At 42.6% G+C, this 24920-nt stretch overlaps 2 protein-coding genes across 7 annotated transcripts in view; both read left to right on the top strand.

Annotated features, from left to right (window-relative positions):
- Positions 1 to 21666: 21666 nt before the first annotated feature.
- On the top strand, positions 21667 to 23186 carry LOC118675773 (small nuclear ribonucleoprotein Sm D2-like). Its single transcript, XM_036348572.1, has 2 exons — positions 21667 to 21738; positions 22681 to 23186. The coding sequence occupies exons 1-2, from the start codon at positions 21667 to 21669 to the stop codon at positions 23113 to 23115; spliced, it is 507 nt and encodes a 168-aa protein (XP_036204465.1). The 3' UTR covers positions 23116 to 23186.
- Positions 23187 to 24525: 1339 nt separating this feature from the next.
- Positions 24526 to 24920, top strand: part of PHC3 (polyhomeotic homolog 3) — a 64182-nt gene continuing 63787 nt past the window's right edge. For all 6 annotated transcript variants that reach the window (XM_036352051.1, XM_036352054.1, XM_036352055.1 and 3 more), the window contains exon 1: positions 24526 to 24563. In XM_036352051.1, coding sequence (XP_036207944.1) covers positions 24550 to 24563 — 14 coding nt within the window. In that variant the 5' untranslated portion in view covers positions 24526 to 24549. The remainder of the gene's footprint in view (positions 24564 to 24920) is intronic.

Below are 24920 nucleotides of genomic sequence, written 5' to 3' on the forward strand. Positions count from 1 at the left end.
CAGAGTCAAGTCCATGCCCACCTGCACGCTCCTTGAAATCATGCAAGTCCTAGACCCAGCTGTCCCCATCCCCGTCAAGCCCTACCAGGTGGGGGGCATAGCCTCAGGTCCCCCATCAAGCCCCGCCAGGTGGAGGGCGCAGCCTCAGGTCCCCCGTCAAGCCCCACCAGGCGGAGGGCGCGACCTCAGGTCCCCCAGTGCAGCCTCAGTTCCTCCGGCCCTGTGCCAGGGCAGGGGGCGCGGCCTCAGGTTCCCTGGCCCCGGCCCCAGGGTGAGGGGCGCAGCTTCAAGTCCCCCGGCCTGGTCTCAGGTCCCCTGGCCCCGGTGCAAAGGTGCGAGGGCCTGACAACCATTTGCATATTATCTCTTTAGTATATAGGATATGCCTGGAACCCTGAAATATTTGAAAAATGATTGCTTAAAAGTGTGTAAGTTTCATACTTTGCAGGCCAGAAGGGAATGGCAAGAAATATTCAAAGTGATGAATAGCAAGAACCTACAACCAAGATTACTTTATCCAGCAAAGCTATCATTCAGAACGGAAGGTCAGATAAAGAGCTTCACAGATAAGGAAAAGCTAAAGGAGTTCATCACCACCAAACCAGTATTATATGAAATGCTGAAAGGTATCCTTTAAGAAGAGGAAGAAGAAGAAAAAGGTAAAGATACAAATTATGAACAACAAATATGCATCTATCAACAAGTGAATCTAAGAATCAAGTAAATAAATAATCTGGTGATCATAATAGAATCAGGGACATAGAAAGGGAATGGACTGACTATTCTTGGGGGGGAAAGGGGTGTGGGAGATGCGGAAAGAGACTGGACAAAAATCGTGCACCTATGGATGAGGACAGTGGGTGGGGAGTGAGGGCGTAGGGTGGGGCGGGAACTGGGAGGAGGGGAGTTATGGGGGAAAAAAAGAGGAACAAATGTAATAATCTGAACAATAAAGATTTAATTATAAAAAAAAAGTGTGTAAGTTTCATGAGGTTTTAGAATTTGATTTAGCCTGTGAGTCCAGAAAATGGTTCTGACACCAGTGGCTTTTAACTCTGACTACACATGTGAATCACCTGGAGAGCTTTTATTAGCTATTTTGGTGGTGTTAGGAGGCCATCCCATACTAATTGAAATGACCTCAGGGTGGCATCCTGGGCATCAGGACTTTCTTCGTCTTTCTTTCTTTCTTTCTTTCTTTCTTTCTTTCTTTCTTGTACTTGAGATATAAAAGACATATAACATTATTAGTTTCAGGTGTACAACACAATGATTTGATATATATATATTTTGCAAAATGATCCATCACCAACCACATGGTTACAAATTTTATTTTTTGTGATGAGCACTTTTAATATTTACTTTCTTAGCCACTTTCAAATACAGGATAAACTATAGTCACCATGCTGAAAATTACATCTCTAGTATTTATTTATTTTATATCTGGAAGTTTGTACCTTTTGACCACCTTCACTCATTTCTCCAACCCCCACCCCCACCCCCAACCCACCAATCTGTTTTCTGTATCAATGAGGTTTTGATTTCACATATAAGTGCAATCATCCCTTATTTACCTTTCTCTGTTTGACTTCACTTAGCATAAAGTCCTCAAGGTCCATTCACATTGTTGCAAATGACAGGATTTTTTTCTTTTTTGTGGTTGAATAATATTCTTTTGTGTGTATATATCACATTTTATTTATCCATTCATCCGTAGATGGACACTTAGGTTGTATTCATGTCTTGGCTATTGTGAAATGAGATAGCTGGACCATGGTAATTCTATTTTTCCAATATATTTTTATTGATTTCAGAGAGGAAGGAAGAGGGAGAGAGAGATAGAAACATCAATGCTGAGAAAGAGTCACTGATAGGCTGTCTCCTGCATGCCCCCCACTGGGAATCGATTGCAACCCGGGCATTTGCCTTTGGCTGGAATTTAACCTGACCCTTTAGTCTGCAGGCCGACGCTCTATCCACTGAGCCAAAACATTCTATTTTTAATGTTTTGAGGAATTTTTGTACTGTTTTCCATAGTGGCTATGTCAATTTACATTTCCATCCTAATTTCATTTTTATTATTCATGCTAGTGTATAAAAATACTATCGATTTTGCATATACCTTGTATCCTACAAGTTTGTTGAACTTTTTTATTAGGGGTTTTGGTGGATTTCTTAGAATTTCCTGTAGTCAAGATTATGCCATTTTAGAATACAGATTGATTTCCATCTTTCTTTTCAATCTGGATGCTTTTTATTTCTTTTTCTTACCTGATTGCCTTAGCTGGAATCTGATGAATAAAGAGAGGGTGGGCATCCTTAACCTAGTTTCAATTTTATATGAATAGTTTTCAATCTTTTACCATTAAATGTGATGATTACTCTAAATTTTTTTTTTGTAGGTGCCCTTTACAGGTTGAAAATGTTCTATTCCATTTCTAGTTTGTTGACTATTTTTACTATGAAAAGATGTTGGGTTCTGTTTAGTGCTTTTTCTAAGTCCATTGAGATAATCATGTGATTTAGTCCTTTATTCTATTAATACAGTATGTTATATTAATTGGTTTTTGGGTAAAAACCATCCTTGCATTCCTGGGACCAATCCTACTTGGTTATGATATGTAATATCCTTTTTATATGTTGCTAATTTACTTTGCTAACATTTTGTTGAGAAATTTTGAATCTATACTCATAAGCATGCTTTTCTTTAGTTCTTTGAGCATATTTATAACTAGGGACCTGCACACGAGTCCATGCGCGAGCAGCTCGTTGCTGCTTGCCTCAGCTGGCCACCCCGCCCACCACCGCTTGTAGCTCTCCCACGCACGTAGCTCGCTGCCCCACCCTCCTGTAGCTGCCTACCACAGGTAGCTCACTGCCCCGCCCTCCTGCTGATCGGTCACAGCGTAACGACCATTTGCATATTCCCTCTTTATTGTATAGGATTGCTGCTTTGAAGTCTTTGACTGCTAAGTAGTCCAACAGCAGTGTCTTCTCAAAGGCAGTTTCTGTGTATATGGGTCCCACTTGCCTGTTTCTTTGTATGCCTCATAATTTTTTGTTTGCAAACTATATATTTCCAGGGTAGCAACTCTGGAGACTGATCCTGACTGGCTCCAGGGCTTGTTGTCATAGTTGTTTGTTTATTTGTTTAGTGACTTGGCAAAACCAATTGAGTAAACTCTATTTCCCCCTCACTGTGCAGCCTCTGATGCATTTCCTCATAGGATGCAGCTTTGGCATACACAATGTCACCTTGACTTCTCCCTCCCATGGGAATGACAGTGGTTTTAGTCAGGTTCTCTCTCTCTCTCTCTCTCTCTCTCTCTCTCTCTCTCTCTCTCTCTTTTTACTTCCCCCTCTTTACTTTTCAAATTTAATTGCAAGTATTTGGTGACAAATATCTTTAGGAAATTCACAATGTAATGATTCTTATAAGATGTTGAATAATAAAACACATTTAAGAAAAAATGGATGAAAAACCTGAAAGAACTCTATGTTGGGAAGGAGACTATGAAAGAACATAGTGAGTAGAGCATTATTACAACGTCTCTCTTCTCTTTTAGACATTTTTTGACAACTTTATTTTATAAATGTTATACTTTACAAATGTTAAAATTGGCCTGTTTCTAGTGTGTAATAGAGTGACTTTTAGAAAATTTGTTCAATTGTGCATTCATCACCATAAATCAATTTTAGAACATTAAAAAATGTTTAATTAATTTTTGGAGAAAGAGACATCGATTTATTGCTCCGCTCATGTATGCATTCATTGGCTGTGTTCTTGTATATGTCCTGACCAAGGATCAAACTGCAACCTTGTTGTACTGGGACAACGCTCCAACCACCTGAGCTACCCATCAGGTCCTAAACATTTTTACTACCCCAGTAAGATCCGTCACGCCCACTTACAATTAATTCAACTTACACCTCTATCCCTAGCCAACCAGTAATCCATGTTCTGTCTCTATAGATTTGCCCTTTCTGGACATTTTACGTAAATGTAATCATATAATATGTGGTCGGTTGTGTCTGGCTTCTTTCACTTAGCATGCTATTTTTGCATTAGTGCAGTAGTTCAAGTTAGAGTGTTCTGATATGCCAAGGTTGCGAGGTGTTTTTTGTTTTGTTTATCTTTGTTAATCCTCACCCAAGAGAGTGTGGAAGGGAGGGAGGGGAAGGGAAGAGAGAGAGAAAACATTGATGTGAGAGAGAGACATCAATTGGTTGCCTCCGGCATAAGCTCTGACTAGGGCCTGGGAATGATCCTGCAACCCAGGTATATGCCCTTGAGGGAGAATCGAACCCTCAACCTGCAGTGCGAGGACCCGTGCTCTAACCACTGAGCACATAGGGAAAGGTTTCAGGTTTAATTCTCTGGTCAGGGCCCATACAAGAAGCAACCAATGAATGCAAAATACGTGAAACAACAAATTCATGAATCAATCTCTCTCTCTCTCTCTCTCTCTCTCTCTCTCTCTCTCTCTCTCTCTCCTTCCCTCCCTAGTTAGGTTCCCTTTCCTTCACCTCCTTATCAAGCTTTTGGCTGGTTTACTGTTATTTTATATAATTTTTTTTAATATATTTTATTGATTTTTTACAGAGAGGAAGGGAGAGAGATAGAGAGTTAGAAACATCGATGGGAGAGAAACATTGATCAGCCGCCTCCTGCACATTTCCCACTGGGGATGTGCCCGCAACCCAGGTACATGCCCTTGACTGGAATCGAACCTGGGACCCCTCAGTCCGCAGGCCGACGCTCTATCCACTGAGCCAAACCGGTTTCAGCTGGTTTACTGTTATTGATATCACTCCCAGCTGTTAGCCTCCACTAATTGGCAATGTATTGCTCCAGTGTTTTTGACAATACCTTGAGGCATAAATTACCTCATTGTCTGAGGCAATGGTTGTTTTTTTGTAATTTTGATCAGTGTGGTTGTTTCAATAAGGAGAGTATACCGGGAGCTCCTCATGTCTCCATCCTGGAAGCGCTCTGACATTAATTTTTAAAGTCAATAAGGCACAAACATTTATGTATATAGAATGATCAGGGCACAGAAATGATGTTACTTTTAGTAACAAAATACCAGAAACTATCTAATCATCTCTTTGGCTAAAGAAAGCCAGACTGTGTAAAAAGGTTTACAAAGAATTTGGCATCATATTAATCACATATTTAGGAAAATTTGGCCTCCTTTTTAGAGAATGAGCTGCTCTAACAAGAAAATGACTGATCAGAATAGATAAAACTTTATATTCAGCTTTAATTAGCCTTATTAATGAGCCCCGAAGCCAGGATCAAATATGAAAATTTGTTTGCTATGTTCTCGATGTCATCTAATATATCCTGTTACTGGGTCTTTCATGCCTGTTTCTCAATTGAGAATCATATGATTAAAATAGGAAGTCAATGGTAGACACTGTGAACAAGCCTCTCAAAGCCTATTATCTTTCGGTTGTACTTAAAATGGTGCTTACGAATACCTTCAATTTTGCGTAAGCCTGTTGCCCTTAACCTAACATTCTTCAGTGGTTACACTGAACATGTGATAATGTCATTAAAAGGAGAGAAAAGTGTTTAAACTGCAAGTCCTAATCATTTAGAGGGACTTTTTGACCTGTGGAGACAAACAGTGGGCCCTGGGCTGAATTACATACTTGCCTTACTGCAATAACTTTAATAGGAAAATAATTAATTAATTCTCAAATCTATAGGCTTAAGGGATTTAAAACATTTTTGGCTAACATTCTCTAATTTTGTCATTATCAGAGTGCTTGTCCAAGGTGGAGCAAAGAAATAACCTGCTTGGAGAATGGTGAATGAGACAATAACTAGTGGACACAGGTCCTGTGTGATCATGCCCTAATATCACATTAATTGTTTTATCTAACCTTCAAGAGCAGAAGCCATGACCAGAACTCCTGATTGAAGTCCTGATAGCTGAGACTTCATGAGAGACTTTAGTTTTTATTCTGTTGATTAACATAGCAAGCAACAACCCCAAGACTTCCCTTTACCCTTCTTTCTCCTACGCCCTCACACTGCCCCATTGACATCGGGCCAACTTTATCTCCAAGTTATCTGGGTACTCCCTTTACTCCAGCTGCACAAACTTATTTCCACTATATCTCCCAATCTCACTCCCACACGACACATAATTTATGACATAGCAGTTGGGGCCTTAATTTATTTTGCCTTTGAAATAAAAGATCTTGCACTTTGAATTTAAAATAACTTTAAAATTCACGTTACGTGTTCCCTGATAATCACAGAAAAGGAAGCTTATTCATTGATGCCAATGACACATGTTTCTGATTTTGTATATGTCATTTCCTCTACTTAGTCTGAAATGCCCTCCCTAACTTAGTCCCTGCCACTCCTGCCCGAGTTCTACTCTCCTTCTCAGCTCTGTTTCCCAGGATGTTAGGTACCCATTCTCTTCATGTTTCCTCTTCTTCCGCCCTCCTGCTCGACACTCTGTTTATATGTCAATTACAGCCCGCATTGCACAGTATCATACTTTATTTTCTTGCTGGCACATTCATAAGGTTGCAGCTCTACTTTGTTCATCTCTGTATCCCTGCACCTAACACATAATAGGTTCTCAGTTCCTGTTGGCACTGAACAACACCACTTTGCTTCGTTTTTCTTATCTGTTAGAAAAGGATAAGCATTTGCTTTACTTGATAAGGATTTCCTGAGGCTGGAGCACATTTAATTCTTAAAATATAAAGTAGCAAGTTGTTAATACAAAAAACACATGACAGAAGAGGTTTGTTTTAATGAACCATCAATGGAGAATTCTGTTAAGCAGAAAAATCAGCAATAAAATGATAAAACATTTGCTTAAGGAAAGTAACTGAATATTAAAAGGTCTAAGAAACCTCAACATAATCAGCTCCAATGGGGTTAATTGGTGCCGGGCACTAGGCTCTCTTCTTCTTTTCAAGAAAGTTACAATCTAGATAGAATGTCAGGACATACACCAATAAAGAGAAAAATAATGCAAAATAGCAAACTATGTGCCAGGAAATGACAAAGAGCAATTGCAGCAGCTCCTGAGTACTACCTCAGGAACCAGAAGAATGCATTTATATCTGACTAGACTGAAAGGCACAAGGTTGACTAATGAAATGATGTTGAAAGAGCCTCCATCGAAACATATAAACTTCATTTATTTATTTTTTAATATTTTTATTGATTTCACAGAGGAAGGAAGAAGGAGATAGAGATGGAAACATCAATGATGAGAGAGAATCATTGATCAGCTGCCTCCTGCACGCCCCACTCTGGGAATCGAGCCCGTAACCCAGGCATCTGCCCTGACGGGGAATCCAACTGTGACCTCCTGGTTCATAGGCGGACGCTCAACCACTGAGCCATGCCGGCTGGGCTAGAAACTTCATTTAGAAGTGTCATAGTTTAATGGCGTTTGCATACCAAGTATGCTGTCACTAATAGCAATTGATTAGCAAATGTACATTACCCTCTGATTTGAAATGGCAAACCTGTTCATGAGGATGGCATATTCAATTGAAAATGTGAACCTAATCTAATAATGTTCCCAGCTTCAGAAGCTCACCTACCCCAGTTTGTCCTCCCTCAGTAATCTCGTTCTCTCTCAGCCTCTGGAGTGAGCTCCTGGGACTCCCCCAACCTTTCTCCCCCCCAACAGAGGACCAGCTCATTTCTCTACCACCTTCACCTACTTCCTACTGGACTCAAATATTTTCATATGGCATTTCTGCTGACCTTGAATTAAACCATATCCTATGTGGGGGTCGCAGAGAAATCAGGAGAAAAAGCAGAACTGAGTCTACAATGATTTCTGGCTGCTTGATCACGTGCACAATGTCAGTGGGAACAGCACTTCAGAGATGAAGCTGCCTGTTAGTCCACCAGCACATGGTGCTTATCGTCCTGAGACTTAAGCATAAGGTATTTTAATGACTTGGTGTGGCTTCCTATCCTGGATAATAACAAATTATAAATCAGCCTGTAATTAAATCAGCAAAGGGCTCCAGACACTAACACTTTTCAAGCAAAGCTACCATCTTCATTAGGTGCCTCAACGGTAGGAATCTTACCTTTTAAGGCTTTTTTGGTGTGTGTTTTTGGTGGCATTTAGAAAGCTGCAGGAATTCAACAAATATTAAATTACTTTAATATTGAAATAGGTTTACATTGGTTTATGTCCATTTAAATAATAAAATTAATCTTAGTGTGATAAGAAAGAAACCGGAGACATCAAACAAGCAGAGCAAGTCTTTATTTTCTTTGCCTTGTTAAAGCTGTGACCTGAAAGGTTAGTTCAACGTGCTGAGCTATCTGTTTACTCAAGTCCAGCGTAACTCCTAAGGACGTGACTCTCATGTTTCCTAACTTGGAATCTTTCAATTAGAATCATGGAATGGTAGCATTTACTAGCTGGAAGTTACATTATATCATCTAGTTCAGTCTTCTCAAACATGCATACAAAGTAGGTTGGGATTTTCTGAAAATGAGGATTCTGATTTAGGAGGTCTAGGATGGGACCCAGATTTTGCATTTCAAACCAACTTTCACGTGATGCTGATGCTGTTGTTCCACTGATTACAATTTGAGGAGCAAAAAGTCTAGGCCTCATTTTACAAACGAAGTCCAGAGACGTGAAATGAGAATGATTTTATCATTGATCCAATGTGTTTCATTCTTTAGCATAAATGTAAAATGCCATGAATTTGAAACAGAGATTGAATGATTTCTGGTAAATGAGGAAAAACATTAACTTCACAAGATTCCAAGGGTTTTTGTTTGTTTGTTTGTTTCCATGACCTAACCACATGCTAAAATGCTCTGTATTCATTTATTAGAGAGGCACTCAGTTATTAGAGAAGCACTTTCGCCCACACATAATTTGTCTTATCACAATCAATTAACAGGCTCACTGTATTCCCATAGAGGCATAATAGTCTACCAAGTATCATGTCATGGTATATTCTTTCTCATTTGGCAACTTTTTATTTAGTCTTAATTTTATATTTTAACTCAGTTGAATAGTTTCAAAGATGCTGGTTATGTTCTATAAAGCAATATGAGAATAGATTATTCCATCTCCTTCCTCCACCTCAAAACTAGAACGAAAGCTTAAGATAAGAAAGGAAACAGGACGTTTTACTCTACTTTCTGACTCAATAATTTAAAACTACAACTCAGAGTTCCCTTGGGAGTTCATTTAATTTATTGAATTGTTGGGGAAATTCTGCCAAAGTTTTTTATGCTTTTAATAGAATTTTAATCCTTTTAATAGTAATATTAAGAAATATTTAAATATATAGGGTATCCCCCAAAAATGTATACACACTTTAACAGCTGATAACTCACTTAATTTTGAAAATGAATTGTATGTTAATAAACACTAACTTTATAATCAAAGTGTGTATACTAGCTGATAACTTACTTTTGAAAATGAACTGCATGTTAATAAACACTGAATTTAGCTGAAACCGGTTTGGCTCAGTGGATAGAGCGTCGGCCTGCGGACTGAAAGGTCCCAGGTTTGATTCTGGTCAAGGGCATGTACCTGGGTTGTGGGTATATCCCCAGTGGGAGATGTGCAGGAGGCAGCTGATCGATGTTTCTCTCTCATCGATGTTTCTAACTCTCTATCTCTCTCCCTTCCTCTCTGTAAAAAATCAATAAAATATATTTAAAAATAAAAAACACTGACTTTATAATCATTCAAAGTGTGTATACATGTGAAGGGGACACCCAGTATATACTAATTATTAGGTCCCTGGTCTCTCTATTCCTCAAAGAAAGCTAGGAAAGGGAGGAAACAGAATGAAACTTAGGCCTAATAGCTTCTTATTTTAAACATGAATTATCTAAACACACTTATTATTTATTATATAAGTAATATTAATAAACATCTTCTCCATGTCCACTAGGTACAAGGCTCTACATTTCATACAATAAAGTGTAAAATCTAAAATTTTCCCAAGTCTAGTTGGAGTAGTCTACTTAGGAAGGCCACACATAAACCTGTGACAAATAATAATTCAAGATTATATAACATTCCAACGCAATAGGGCAGTACAAAGAGATTGCTAATTTTGTGGAAGAGCAAATACTGGTAAAATCTATAGAAATTCAGAGAAAGGAGTCATTATGTACAGCTAGGATGGAGATTTTTTTAAAAAAATCTCTGATAGCAGTTATCTCAGAAGATAAGTGTGCTATGAAACCGAAGCATTGTCTTTCATCTGGAAAGGGCTTAATCAAGGACTAACTAGAAAAAAAATGCTTTATCAAGGACTATCTGAAAAAATCCTTTGTTAACTTGTAATAGTTAGAATGTTAATTCAAAGAGACCTGGGACTCTCTGGTAAATTTACATAAGATAGGCCACAAGCTGCTATTTAGCCTTCCAACATCTGCATTTTCTTACTGACAAGTGAGGGGGGTCTATGATCTCAAAAACCCATTTCAGTCTAAACTGTAAGATTCTGGGACCCCTTGGAAACTTTTGATTTGAAAAATTCACTAGACTGTGAGTTTCATGTATAAAACTTCCCCAACACCTAGCAAAGTCGACTGCACTTGGTATTTGTTGGTTAACAATAGGAATCTTCAATCAGCTTTTCATTCACTGAACGTGTTTGTTGAGGATTTACTATGTCATAGGCCCATGGAAGACACGGAGGTAGGAATACAAGAGTTTCCCTCAAGGAGCACACTTAGTAGCCATGTGTCAATGTTGATTTAGAAATTCATAGTAAGAGCCAAGATAATTCAATAGAAGAAATAATAAGGGTTTTGTTTGTTTGTTTGTTTGTTTTAGTAAATGATGCTGGAATAATTGGATATCCATATATAAAGGAATAAAGTTGGGGCCCTACCTAAACCATATACAAAATTAACTTAAAATGGATCCACGCCCAGCTGTTGTGGCTCAGTGATTGAGTGTCGACCTAGGAACAGGAGGTTATGGTTCGATTCCCAGGTGTGGGTCAGGGAACATGTCCGAGTTGTGGGCTCGATCCCTGGTGAGGGGCATAGAGGAGGCTGCCAATCAATGATTCTCTCTCATCATTGATGTTTCTATCTCTCTCTCTATCTAAATGTAAGAGCTAAAATGATAAAACTTCCTCTCTGAAATCAATAAAAATATTATTTTTTAAAATGGATCAAAGATCTAAATGTAAGAGCTAAAATTATAAAACTTAGAGGAAACAAAGTAGTAAATCTTTGTAACCTTTTATTAGGCAATGGTCTCTTAGACTGCACACCAAAAGCACAAATAACAAAAGAAAAAAGAAAATTGAACTTCATAAAAATTAAAAATGTTGGTATTTCAAAGAACACCATCAAGAAAGTGAAAAGTCATCTCACAGAATTGGAAAATACATTTGCAAATCATATCTCTGATAAGGGACTAGGATTCAGATGAATAAGTAACTCGTACAACTAAACAATAAAAAGGCAAATAACTCAATTTCTCTTTGTGGACAAAGGATTTGAATAGACATTTCTCCAAAGAGGACATACAAATGGCCAATGAAAAATATTCATCATTAGTTATTAGGGAAATGCAACTCAAAATCACAATGAGAATCCACTTCACACCCACTAGGTTGACTATAATCAAAGAGAGATAATAACAAATGCTGGTGAAGATGTGCAGAAATTGGAATCCCCTAATATTCTGGTGGGAATGTAAAGTAGTACAGCTGCATTGGAAAACAGTTTGATGATTCTTCAAGATGTTGTACACAGTTACTGTATGATTCGACAATTCTACTCCTGGTTATATAACTAAGAGAATTAAAAACATGTCTGCACAAAAACTAGTACATAAATGTTCACAGAAACATTATTTGTTATAGCTAAAAAGTGAAATCAAAAAAAATGTCCATTGTTTTTTGTTTGTTTATTTGTTTGTTTTAGCAAATGATGCTGGAACAATTGGATATCTACACTAATAAAAGACAAAGATGCTAATTGACCATACCTTTGCTACACCCTAAGCCATACCCACCAGTCAATCAGAGTGACTATATGCAAATTAAACCAACCAAAATGGTGGCCGGCAGCCACGTAGCTAGAGCAAGCAGGAGGCTTGGTTGCCCGGGCGATGGAGGAAGCCAAGCTTCCCGCCTGCTCTGAGCTAGTTGTGGGCTCCACTCAGGGCAACAAAGTTTCAATTATAGAAGACAAACAAATCCCAGATACCTGCTTCCAGCCAGCTCCACTGGGAGCTTGGGTGGCTGGGGGCTGTGGCCAGCCTCATGGGGTGAGGGTCCCCGCTGGGGGGCTTAGCCAGCCTGAAAACGGCCCTCAGCCCCTCACCCAGGATGGCCAGGCACCCCAGTGTGGGAGACCCCCACACTGAAGGGGATGTGGCCAGCCTGCAAACAGCCATCAGCCCCTCACCCAGGCTGGCCAGGCACTCCTATAATAAAAGGGTAATATGCAAATTGACCCTAACAGCAGAACGACTGGGAATGACTGGTCACTATGACATACACTGACCACTGGGGGGCAGATGCTCAATGCAGGAGCTGCCGCCTGGTGGTCAGTGTGCTCCCACAAGGGGAGCTCTGCTCAGCCACAGCCAGGCTGCCAGCTGCCAGTACAGCGGTGGTGGTGGGAACCTCTCCCACCTCCTCAGCAGCACTAAGGATGTCCAACTGCAGATTAGGCCTGCTCCCCGCTGGCAAGTGGACATCCCCTGAGGGCTGCCAGGCTGCCAGAGGGATGTCTGATTGCCAGCTTAGGCCCAATCTCCCAGGGAGCGGGCCTGAACCAGCAGGTGGTCATCCCCTGAGGGATCCCAGACTGCGAGACGGCACAGGCCAGGCTGAGGGCCCCCCCACCCCCCCGAGTGCACAAATTTTTGTGCACTGGGCCTTTAGTCCATATATAAAGGAATAAAGTTGAAGGATAGATAAACAAAATGTGGTGTTTCCACAAAATGGAATAGGGTTCATCTACAAAAAGGAATGAAGTACTGAAACATATTACAATGTGGATGAACCTTGAAAACATTAAACTAAGTAAAAGAAGGCAGACAGAAAAGATCACGTGTTATATAAATCTTGTTTGTATCAAATGTCCACAACAGACAAATCCATAGACACAAAAGCAGAGTAGTGGTTGCCAGGAAGGGAGGAAGGGGTGATGAAAATGTTCTGGAATTAGATAGTGGCGATGGTTATACAACATTGTGAATATACATTGAGTTGTACACTTTAAACAGATGAATTTTATGTTATGTGTGAATTATATCTCAATTAAAAACAAACATCTGATAAGTACTCTTAGAGGAATGTACACAGAGTGGGCGGAGAGATTCAGCATATTAAACAGACCAGAACTTGTGTTTTGGGGTTGGACTCTGGTTCCAAAGCTAGACCTGCGTCTTTGTGACCTTGGACAGGTTACTTAATGCCACAAAAATGAGTATCATCAGCAGCAAAACAGAAGATAAGTATACCTACGTCATGGGCTTGCTGCACAAATTAGATAGGACACTGTGTAGAACACTCAATAAGTAGTCAACAAGTATAGCCTTGTCTTTCTCCCCTCAACCTCTTCTTCATGCTATTTTAGGTGGAATTAATGTTGAGTGTAAAAGCAAAGCAGAGAAAAAGCCTCGCTGGTGTCTGAATGATGAGAAAGTCAATGAGGCAGTTGGAAGCAGGGGAAGGTATTTTAGAGTCAGAAATTAAAGACCCTGAAAGCCAAGGAAGGAGCTTTGGATTTAGACTTTTATTATTTAGCTCCCAAATCAGCTGAAGTTTTAGGGAAAAGAGGAATCCTATCTAATAAAAGAGAAATATGGTAATTAGCCATACATCCGCTACCCTTCCCATTGGCTAATCAGCGAGATATGCAAATTAACTGCCAGCCAAGATGGCGGCCGGCAGCCAGGCAGCTTAAAGCGAACATGAGGCTTGCTTGCTTCAGTGACGGAGGACTCCAATGTTCCCCGCCTGCCGCTGCCGGCCTCTGAGCTGCAACTCTAAGCAACTATGTTACAAATATAGAAGCTAAACAAAACCCCAGAAACCTGCTTTAGTCGGCCAGGCTTCAGCCAGCAGGATCACAACATTGTTTCAAATACAGAAGGTAAACAAAAGCCAGAAACCTGCTTTCAGCAGTGGAGGCCTAAGAGCTGGAGCCAAGCCTCAGAGCTAAAGCTGGCCCAGAATAAAAAAAAAGAAAAAAAGGAGTGGTTGGGAGCTTCAGTCAACCGTCAGCCTGAAAACAGTCCTCAGCCCCTCACCCAGACTGGCCAGGCACCCTAGTGGGGACCCCCACCCTGATCCAGGACACCCTTCAGGGCAAACCAGCCGGCCCCCACCCATGTACCAGGCCTCTATCCTATATAGTAAAAGGGTAATATGCCTCCCGGCACCGGGATCAGCGTGACAGGGGGCAGCGCCCAAACCCCCTGATCACCCTGCGGCTCTGTGTGTGACAGGGGGCGGGGCCACAACCTCCCTATCGGCCCTGCTCTGTTCGTGACAGAGGAAGGCGCCCCAACCCCCTAATCAGCCCTGCTCTGTGCCTGATAAGGGGGAGCTCCCCAACCCCCTGATTGCCCTGCGGCTCTGTGTGTGACAGGGTGCAGCGCCCCAAACCCCCCCCCACTGGCCCTGCTCTGTGGGTGATAGAGGGCGACGCCCCAACCTCCCCCCTCGGGCCCTGCTCTGTGTGTGATGGGGTAGAGCCATAACCTCTCCATTGGCCCTGCCCTGAGTGTGACAGGGTGAGGCGCCCCAACCCCCTGATCCGCCCTGCTCTGTGTGTGACAGGAGGCAGTGCGCGAACTCCCCTATGGGCCCTACTCTGTGAGTGACATGGGGGAGCTCCCCAACCCCCTGATCGACCCTGCTCTGTGTGTGACAGGGGTCAGCGCCCCAACCCTCTGATGGGCCCTGCTCTGTGCGTGACAGGGTGTGGTGCTGCAACCTGCCCATCGACTCTGCCTTGAGTGTGACAGGGGGTGGTGCCCCAACCCCCCAATCAGCCCTACTCTGAGCGTGTCTGAGGGTGGCATCGCAACCTCCCGATCCGCCCTGCTCTGTGCATGACAGGGGGTGGCGCCCCAACTCCCCAATCAGCCCTGCTCTGAGCCTGACCAGGGGCTGCACCCAGGGATTGGGCCTGCCCTCTGCCACCCGGGAGCAGGCCTAAGCCAGCAGGTCGTTATCTCCCGAGGGGTCCCAGACTGCGAGAGGGCACAGGCCGGTCTGAGGGACCCCCTTTTCCCCCCAGTGCACAAATTTTTGTGCACTGGGCCTCTAGTGTGAAGATATTTGTTCTTTGGATGAGAACAGAGGAAAGGGTGGCCCAGAATAGCCAAGAACAGTAGCTCTGGGACCTCAGGAGAAGATGCAGATTCTTCACTTCATTAATAAAGACCAAGGCCTGCATCTTAGAGAGCTTGATGTGGTCTACTTGCTGAAAATGAGTTCCTGATGATTATTTGATGACAGATTTTCTATATTTAATTGCTTGCACCAGCAAGTATTTTTTTTAAACCCTCACCTGAGGATATTTTTCCATTGATTTTTAGAGAGAGTAGAAGAGAGAGGGAAAGACAGAGAGAAACATTGATGTAAGAGAAACACATCTGTTGGCTGCCTCCTGCACATTCCCCAACCAGGGCCCAGGCCAGGGAGGAGCCTGCAACCGAGGTATGTGCCTTTGACCAAAATCAAATCTGGGATCCTTTGGTCCACAGGCTGATGCTCTATCCACTGAGCCAAACTGGCTAGGGCAACCAGCAAGTTGTTGTTGTTTTTTTTTTCTCAATATATTTCATTGATTCTCTACAGAGAGGAAGAGAGAGGGATAGAGAGTTAGAAATATCGATCAGCTGCCTCCTGCACACCTCCCACTGGGGATGTGCCCGCAACCAAGGTACATGCCCTTGGCCGGAATCGAACCCGGGACCCTTCAGTCCACAGGCCGACGCTCTATCCACTGAGCCAAACCGGTTAGGGCAAGTTTTGTGTTTTTTTAAAATATATTTTTATTGAGTTCAGAGAGGAAGGAAGAGAGAAAGAGAGATAGAAACATCAATGATGAGAAAGAATCATTGACTGGCTGCCTCCTGCACGCCCCTCACTGGGGATCAAGCCCACAACCCAGGCATGTGCCCTTGACTGGAATCGAACCTGGGACCCTTCAGACTGCAGGCCGACGCTCTATCCACCGCACCAAACCAGCTAGGGCCACCAGCAAGTATTTTGATAAAACCAAACCTTCGATGATTCCAGCAAAAGACGGTACTTATTGTGGGAGCAGTGCAATATCCAGTCTGAGTGCTACGTGGCAAAATTGAAAGTGTTTGTTCTAATTTTGACTCAAGCAGGTTATGTAACTTGCTCTGTATTTACTTCCTTTTCAGAGAACAAATGACAACTTTAATCTGACTTCAAACTATTATGAAAATAAATAAACATTTCAAAGCTCTTTGAAGTTCAATGATGGAAAATACCCTTTAAATCCAAAATTTCACTACATAAAGAGACAGTACATTATTATTCTTTTCCTGAATCAATTTTTAGTGTACTCCCCACTCTGGTCTTGCCCTTGAACATTTCTACAATTACAAAAAACTTTCTGAATTCCTATTCTGAAAAAATGTCTCTACAGTATATTGTAGTAGGAGTAAGCCCTAAATACATGCACATGGTGCATTGTGGTTATACAACACGTTGACAAATACGATCACATTTAGGTTAATTGATTTCTCCCAAAAGTTCATCTGGTAAAAATTACTGTTATCTCTGCTTTAGTGATAATCAACTTGGTATTCAGAGAGGTTAAATGAATTGCCGAAGATCACTGGCTGGAAATGCACAGTACCAGTTCTTAAACTCAGCCTTTTAACTCCAAATTTCTAGCCCTGCCAGTCTTCCTGCATTAAACTAGACAAAGATTTACACACACACACACACATACACACACACATGAATATTTGATTACCTAACAAATATTCCATACCTGTCACAGAGAATGGATTGCTTCTGGGCTCTTAAATATACCATATTGAGGCAGAGGACATTTATTGTAGATTAAGATTACATAGTATGGTATTAGCTAAGAGAAAATTACAGCTTTTACATATTTTATTTCCATAAAACTACTTCAAATAAGTAACCCAAGCATTTCTCAAAATATGTCAACATTACAAAATTACTTGAATAAAGCTCTATATATGTTAAGTCATCACAACAGAAATCATTTTTCAATCAATATATATTGTACTATGCTTAGTATAGTATATAGTGTATTTAAAATACTACACAGCAATAATAGTCTATCCTTCAGTTGAAGAATTTAATCAGGGGATAAACCTTCATAATACTTAAACTAGGTTAGAAATGTATTGATCATGCTTTTAGGGGTATATTTTATGATATTTTGGCATCTTGGTGGTATTACTGATAGAACAAAGACTGCCCCTCCTGGAGCTAGCTGACTCCTAGAGATAGCAAATGACTCCCCCTTCCTCTCTGAATCAGTAAGAATATATTTTAAAGAGAGAGAGAGAGAGTGAGAGAGAGAGAAGAGTATATATGTTTGTAAATAAGAAAACATGTATTTGATGCTCTTAGAAAGTCTTATTATCTTTCATTAAAACTTGTGCAGTATAGGGAACTCCATAGATTCTCTTAATTTGAAGAAAGTTAGAGGGAAAGGTACTATTTCAGAGTTCCTTGGGAAAATGTGTCACTTATATATTTTTTTATGTTTATTTTTTTTTAAATCAAAAACTGAAATATTTTTTATTCAGAAAATATATTTGGATCTAAATGTCTTCTATAATTTTAATCCTAAAATATCAATTTAAATATTTTAAAAATGGTTGGGATATTTGTTTTTTTAAATAAGTTAGGTTACTGGAGTTCTACATGTTACTGAATCACCTGGGGTAATTTTCTGATTGAAAAATTAAGAATTATAGTCAGAGGGGAGGACATGAGAATTTTTAAAGAACATATTCAATTTACTTTAGAAGCCGAACCTCTCTTATCATGTGACTTGTTTTGTATGTTTGTTAAACTATATTATCACATAAGCATTGCTGCTATTGGGACAAACAGTGACAGTTGATTCGGGTTATTTGAATGTCCACTGTTTTAATTTGTATGTTCGTTTTGACTCTGTCATATGTTCAAACTTCAGTGGAAGTCCTGAGAACCTATTATTTTTGCCTGCTCCCTCCTTTATGTTGGAAATATTCTTTTTTACTCAGAGGGACCTTAACTTTGATGTAAGGGATTGTTTCCGTTGCCAACTTTTTTCTTCCTTGCCAAGTAAGAGAGTTGTTGTGAACGCTTCAGTGATGCCTTCCCCAGGATATTTGCAGACATGGTTGGGAAAAGTCATTTCATCCCCGACCTTTGCATGTCAGGTGCTGGGATGCTGGGGTGCCGCCTCGCCTGCGCCCCGGCTCTCTGATCACGATGCGGCTCTCTCTCACTCCGATCGCCATGGCGACCATGGGGCCGCAGGCCCGGCTTTCCGATGGCGATCACCGGCTGGGGGGCGGGCAAAGGCGGCCCTGGTTCTCCGATCCACCCGGCTCTTGCCTGCTGCCTGGGTTTCCAATCACTGTTTTCCATCCTTCCCCTTTCGCCTCCCATCATTGCGCCTATGTATGCAAATTAACCGTCATTTTTGCTGGTAGTTAATTTGCATATCACCCTGATTAGCCAATGGGAAGCATAGCGAAGGTATGGTCAATTACCCTTTTTGTCTTTTATTAGATAGGATAGAAAGAAAGGAGGGAAGGAAGGAAAGAAGGAAGGAAGGAAGGAAGGAAGGAAGGAAGGAAGGAAGGAAGGAAGGAAGGAAGGGAGGGAGGGAGGGAGGGAGGGAGGGAGGAGGGAGGAGGAAGGAAGGAAGGAAGGAAGGAAGGAAGGAAGGAAGAAAATAAAGAAGGAAAAAAGAAAGGAAGAAAGACGAAAAATCCTGATACCCAGGATGCCACCCTGAGGTTGTTTCAATTAGTGTGGGATGCTCCCCTAACACCACCAAAATAGCTTATAAAAGCTCTCCAGGTGATACACATGTGTAGTCAGAGTTAAATGCCACTGGTGTCAGAACCATTTTTTGTACTTATAGGCTAAATCAAATCTTTTTTTTTTTTTTTTTTTTTTGCAAGGCAAATATCTTTACTCCTGCAGGAGGGTGCACAGGCACATGATCTGGAAGCACACACACCTAAATTAAATTCTAAAACTTCATGAAACTCACTTTTATATAATTATTTTTCAAACATTTCAGGATTCCGGGAATATAAAAGAGTAAAATGTTCATTTACAATGATAGAATGCAAAAGTTAAAGAGAAAAAAATTAAGAGAACAATTCCACTTATAATAGCAATGAAAAGAATAAAATGCTTAGGCATTAAAGGGAAACAAGGAACCATACTTGCAATGTATGGGAAAGAGTATTTCAGGGTTTTATGGAAGGCCCTAAGGTAAGCAAAGTTTGGCATGTTTGAGGAATTGAAAGAAAACTATGACACTGACATGGAAAGATATATTAAGAGAAAAAGATTGCCAAAGAGTATGTATAATCCAATGCCATTTTGATAAGAGAGATACATAGTACACTTACGTGTATGTCAGTACATGGAAAATCAAGGAGGATTTGCAATGGGATGTTAATAATTATTATTTTGGGGCATGGAAAGAGTGAGTGGATTATAGTGGACTGTCACTTTCTACTTCAGATATGTTCTTTCATTATTTAAATTTTTGCGCAAATTAGTATTCAGGATTGACTACAGCTGAATATTAACATTAAATTCTGTATCTTTGTATGCCTCTGTTAAATAACTGTCTCAACTTTTCAGCCCTGTTCTAGCTTTGCATGTTCCATAATGTATTTTGTTCTGCCTTCTGTTGTCTCTGGCATTTTATGTATTTTTGAGAGACTTATCTATCATAAATAGAACATTACAATTAAGATTTAATGTCAAACTGATATGACAGTTTATTTTTATACATTAGGAGCATATAGGCAAAAATCTATTCTCTGATACTGAAACTAGCCTATATAATAAAAGGGTAATATGCAAATAGACCGAATGGCAGAACAACCAAACAACCAAAGCGTAATATGCTAATGATATGCAAAGGCTGCTCAACCACTTGCTATGATGTGCACTGACCACCAGGGGGTAGATGCTCTGATGGGTAGGTTAGCTTGCTGCTGGGGTCCGGCTGATCGGGACTGAACGAGATGGGCCGGACACACCCTGGAGCCCTCTTGCGGTCCCTCCATGGCCTGATCATGCACCAGTGGGGTCCCTCAGACTGGCCTGTGCCTCTTGCAATCCGGGACCCCTCAGGGGATGTCAGAGAGCCGGTTTCAGCCTGATCCTGCAGGCCACTCCCCTTGGGAGGGCGCCAGATGCAGGGCTCATGGCTGGTGAGCACTGATGTGGCAGCACGAGCCTCTCCTGATGGGGGCTGATTGGGTGCGAGCCTGCGGCAGGCACAGTGGGATGAGCGGGAGCAGCAGGTAGGAGCTGCAGGCAGCATTGGACTGTGGGTTTCGGCCCAATCCCTGCAGGCCACCCAGAGGGACCCCACCCATGCATGAATTCGTGCACCGGGCCTCTAGTATATTTTATAATATAGCAGATGCAAGTTTAAAAAATATAAAGTGCTAACTTTAAAAAGTAAGGACTACAGTATAATTTAAAAAAATCATAGCCTTTGGAAATAGGGTAGGAGGATTATTTTCCTTTACTTTAAGCATAATAATATGGGACAAAATAACAACAAAAAGGTGAGCATTTATTATGTTCTACTGTTTATATACATTATTTCAATTTGTATTTAACTTCAAAAATAACTTTGTGGCAAATATTATCCCTATTTTTCAGATCAGAAACCTGGGGATTTTGATCTGATTTAGATTAGAGGGGCTAAGTAACTTTATTCATTCAATGTCCATTTAATGAGCACTTAATTTTTTTAAAAAATATATCTTTATTGATTTCAGAGAGGAAGGGAGAGGGAAAGAGAAATAGAAACATCAGTGATGAGAGAGAATCATTGGCCACCTCCTACATGTCCCCCACTGGGGATCAATCTCGCAACCCAGGCATGTGCCTTTGACCGAAATCAAACCGGGACCCTTCAGTCCGCAGGCTGACGCTCTATCCACTGAGCCAAACAAGCTAGGGCAGCACTTAAGTTTTAAGAACTGGGAATACAGTGCACAAAACGCGAAGCTTACAACCTGGAGGCTGATGGGAGTACTGAATAAATCAACCAATATGTAGATAACGTAATGTCTGGTGCATTGCTGTGTTATGAAGAAAAGTGAAGTGGGATAGGGAAAGAAAGTGATGAGAAGGCCATATTAAGGTAGGTGGTGGGGAGTGCTTTCTGAGATGGTATGTGAGCAGTCCTGAAAGAAGGGAGGAAGTGAGAGCTGGGGAATACAAGAGCAAAAAAGAAAAAGCAAGGAGGCCAGTGTGGCTGAGGCAGTGAGCAACACAAAACCCTGGGCTCTCTGCTAAGAGCGATGGGAAGCCACTGGAGGATTTGAGCAGTGATGTGGTCAGATTTACAGTCTTAAAAGCTTACTTAGGCTGCTGGCTGGAGAAGAGACTATAGAGAAACCAGAGTAGAGAAGCAGGATGACCTGTCAGGAGCCGATTATGGTGGTTCAGGAGAGCGATGCTGGGCCGAGGCTGAAAACAGTGGAGGTGGTGAGAAGTGTCACATTCGTTTGTATTTGGATAATTTCATGCATGTTCATGGTAGTGTGGCCAGAGATGAGGTTCTATTTTGAAGGGGGAAGCAGACAGGATTGCAAAAGGTCGCACAGCTAGGGCGTGGGAGAGCCAGGATTCGTAGCTAAGTTTGTCTGATTCCAAAGCCTTGCTTATAACAACTCTTCCAGGCTGCCATAACGCGAAGCAAACATTAAGCATAAAAGCATAGAGTGAAAGTGAAAGCACATAGCGTCTCCAAGTGCTTACTGAGCACCTCTGGCTTGAAGGCTTTATGGCACCAGGCAAAACACTCCGGATGGGGGGATAGAAGATCAGGATTCAGCTGCTTCTTTTGCCATAGATTCTTCCTCCGTGTGGGTCACGTGATGTCTAATGGCCCTTCCAGCTTTAATGTTCAGAGCTGCTACTATTCAGCACCTGGGGAAATACAGCTGACTGTGTACAGTGCCGCCCACAAGCATACAAGGGAAGATAAGGCTGATAAGCATATGATTAACCTCCTGAGAGGTGGCAGGACTGGAGACTGTCTTTTCAGTTTCAATACTATTTGGTTTAGTAAAAGCATTTGTTTTGGTATATTACTTTCAAGGAAAAGACAAAGTCAGTCTGTACATGGTCTCATTCAATTTACAGGGTACCCTAGAATTTCATGCACTATCCATCCAACTATTCAAGCAGTTATTCCCGCAACAAGCATTTAAAACCTATTGAGCATTAGGCATACTCAATAGCATTTACTGAGCAAATATAGGTGAAGGCAGACCTTGGTAAAAAGTTTTTTAAAAAAAGAGTACTTTACATGTTGCTTTCTAAGATTTTACAACAATCTTTAGGGTGTTGTTGTCACCCCCTCCCCCGCCCCCTTTTCTTTCCCACATTATAAAACTAAACCTGGCTCGCACTTTCTCTTCGGAGGCCCACGCAACGAGGAGGACAGGGGTAGGGTGTGCTGAGAGCGCAACCTCCGCCCCCACGAGCCTTCTCAACAAGCCCAAGAGTGAGATGACCGCGGAGGAGCCGCAGAAGCGGCGGGGGGGGGGGGGGGGGGGGGGGGGGGAGGAAGAGTTGAACACGGGCCCACTCTCCGTGCTCACGCAGTCCGTCAAGAACAACACCCAGGTGCTCATCAACTGCCGCAACAAGAAGCTCCTGGGCCGGGTGAAGGCTTTTGACAGGCACTACAACATGGTGCTGGAGAATGTGGAGGAGATGGGGACCAAGGTCCCCAAGAGCGGCAAGGGCTGGAAGAAGTCCAAGCCAGTCCACAAGGACCGCTACATCTCCGCGATGTTCCCGCGCGGGGATTGGGTCACTGTGGGCCTGCGGCACCCACTCATCGCTGGCAAGTAGGGGCTTGCTCCCTGCTTGGCGCCAGGAGTCCCTGTGTTTTGTAGGCATTCCTCTGCGATTGACAGGCGGATCCGTGACCTAGAATGGAGGTCAGCAAACATTGTCTGTAAAAGGCCAGATAGTAAGTAGTGGATCAATATAGCGTCTGTGGCAACTACTCAGTTCTGCCCTTGTAGCACAAAAGCAGCCGGTGACAATACATAAAAGAACAAACATGAATGTGTTCTAATAGACTTTATTTATGGATACTGAAATTTAAATTTCACATAATTTGCACTTGTCACAAAATAGTATTCTTCCTTTGATTCCCCAATTCTTAGAAAATGTAAAAACCATCATTAGCTTGATTGCTGTACAAAAACAAGAAGCAGTCTGTATTTGGCCTGTGGGCTTGTGATACTGTGATTTATAATAAGAAATATATTTTAGGGCTTCGACCCCATTCCTGGCACAGAGTTCCTAAAACCCTCGTAATTCCCTCTTCTCAAGGGAGGGGAGAAGAACTGGAAGTTGAATCAATTACCACCAATAGCCAATGGTTTACTCAATCATAATTATGCAATGGAGCATTTTTAAACAGTCAGAAGACAGGGTGTGGAGAGTTTCTGCATCGGGGAGCCCATGGGGGTGCTGGGAGAGTGAGGTGCCCGAAGAGAGTGCAGAGCTTGCTCAATGAGTCTCTTCCATCTGGCTGTGCTTGGCAGGAAGGGCCTTTTCATACTCATCTTGATGCTTCCTCCCGCCTCATCGTAGCTCCTATATATCTCTATCTATATCATTTATTAGTAAGCCACATTAGCAAATTAATGGCCACTCCTTGTTCCCTGTGGTATTCTAATTTGCAACCCCCTGCTAAGTGCTCAGCACATTCATGTGGAAGACATAGGATAGTCAGGATGACTTCGTGACCACCCACCACACCAGCATCCTGAACACTGTCTTTGAGAGAGAGAAACTGCTGGTTCAGACCCCCAAACTCCAACTCGCCCCAGGAAACAAGCCTTGCAGCCACCAGGGCGTTTCCTTTCCCTCCCAGACCTTAGTATCGGATCTTCCTGGTTTTCTTTCATCTCACTCTACAGTTTGCACAGGCTTTAGCATACTTCGTGTGTTCTTCAGGTTTTTAATCTAACAGTGGAAGCAGAACTTTTCTTAGCCTGGTTACAGACCCCCTCCAAGAGGAAGAAGACCCTACGCAAGAGAAAGCCAGGAGGTGGAGGTGAGACACTTTAGTATCTAATTTGGGGAAACCTGGTCAATTCCCAGAGACAGCAGAGCCTGCGTTTGGAGAGGGGGCGGTGGGGGGGGGGGCTGGACGCCGGCGACCCCACGTGACCCCGGGGGCCCGGGGTTGGGTCGACCCCGCCCCTCTGCCTGCCGCCGCCGCCGCCGGGGGGCGCATGCGCAGCCCGTGTTAGTGATGGAGGAGAGAAGATGGCGGAAGCGGAGTGAGTGACTCGCTGGTGACTGATGTCGTAACCGGGGGGCGAATGGGGGCAGCGACACGTCCTCCAAGGGGCAAGCTCAGGGCTGTCTCGCGGGCAGTGCGGGGAAGGGGAGGCCCGAGGGCTTCCTCGTCGTGGAGGAGCCCGCTCGGCCCGCGTCCGGGGGGCGGGGGCGACCTGTGAGGGTCCAGTTACCTCCCGGCGGGAGCGCCCCTTCCACCAGCGGGTCCCGGATCGGCGAGCCCCCGCCCTCAGGGTCACCGCCGGGACCCCCGGCCTCTGGGCTGCAGCCCTGTGGCCCTCCCCCGGGGCTGTCATCCCTGCCGGCGGGCCCCGCGGGCAGCCAGGGGACGGAGCGCG

Source organism: Myotis myotis, unplaced genomic scaffold, assembly GCF_014108235.1.
Source record: "Myotis myotis isolate mMyoMyo1 unplaced genomic scaffold, mMyoMyo1.p scaffold_m19_p_2, whole genome shotgun sequence".
Classification (NCBI taxonomy): domain Eukaryota; kingdom Metazoa; phylum Chordata; class Mammalia; order Chiroptera; family Vespertilionidae; genus Myotis; species Myotis myotis.

Coding starts and splice junctions, on each gene's coding strand:
- LOC118675773 (XM_036348572.1), top strand. CDS start 21,667: ATGACCTGTCAGGAGCCGATTATGGTGGTTCAGGAGAGCGATGCTGGG. Junction 21,739..22,680: donor GGCTGAAAACAGTGGAGGTG/GTGAGAAGTGTC, acceptor TTCTCTTCGGAG/GCCCACGCAACGAGGAGGAC.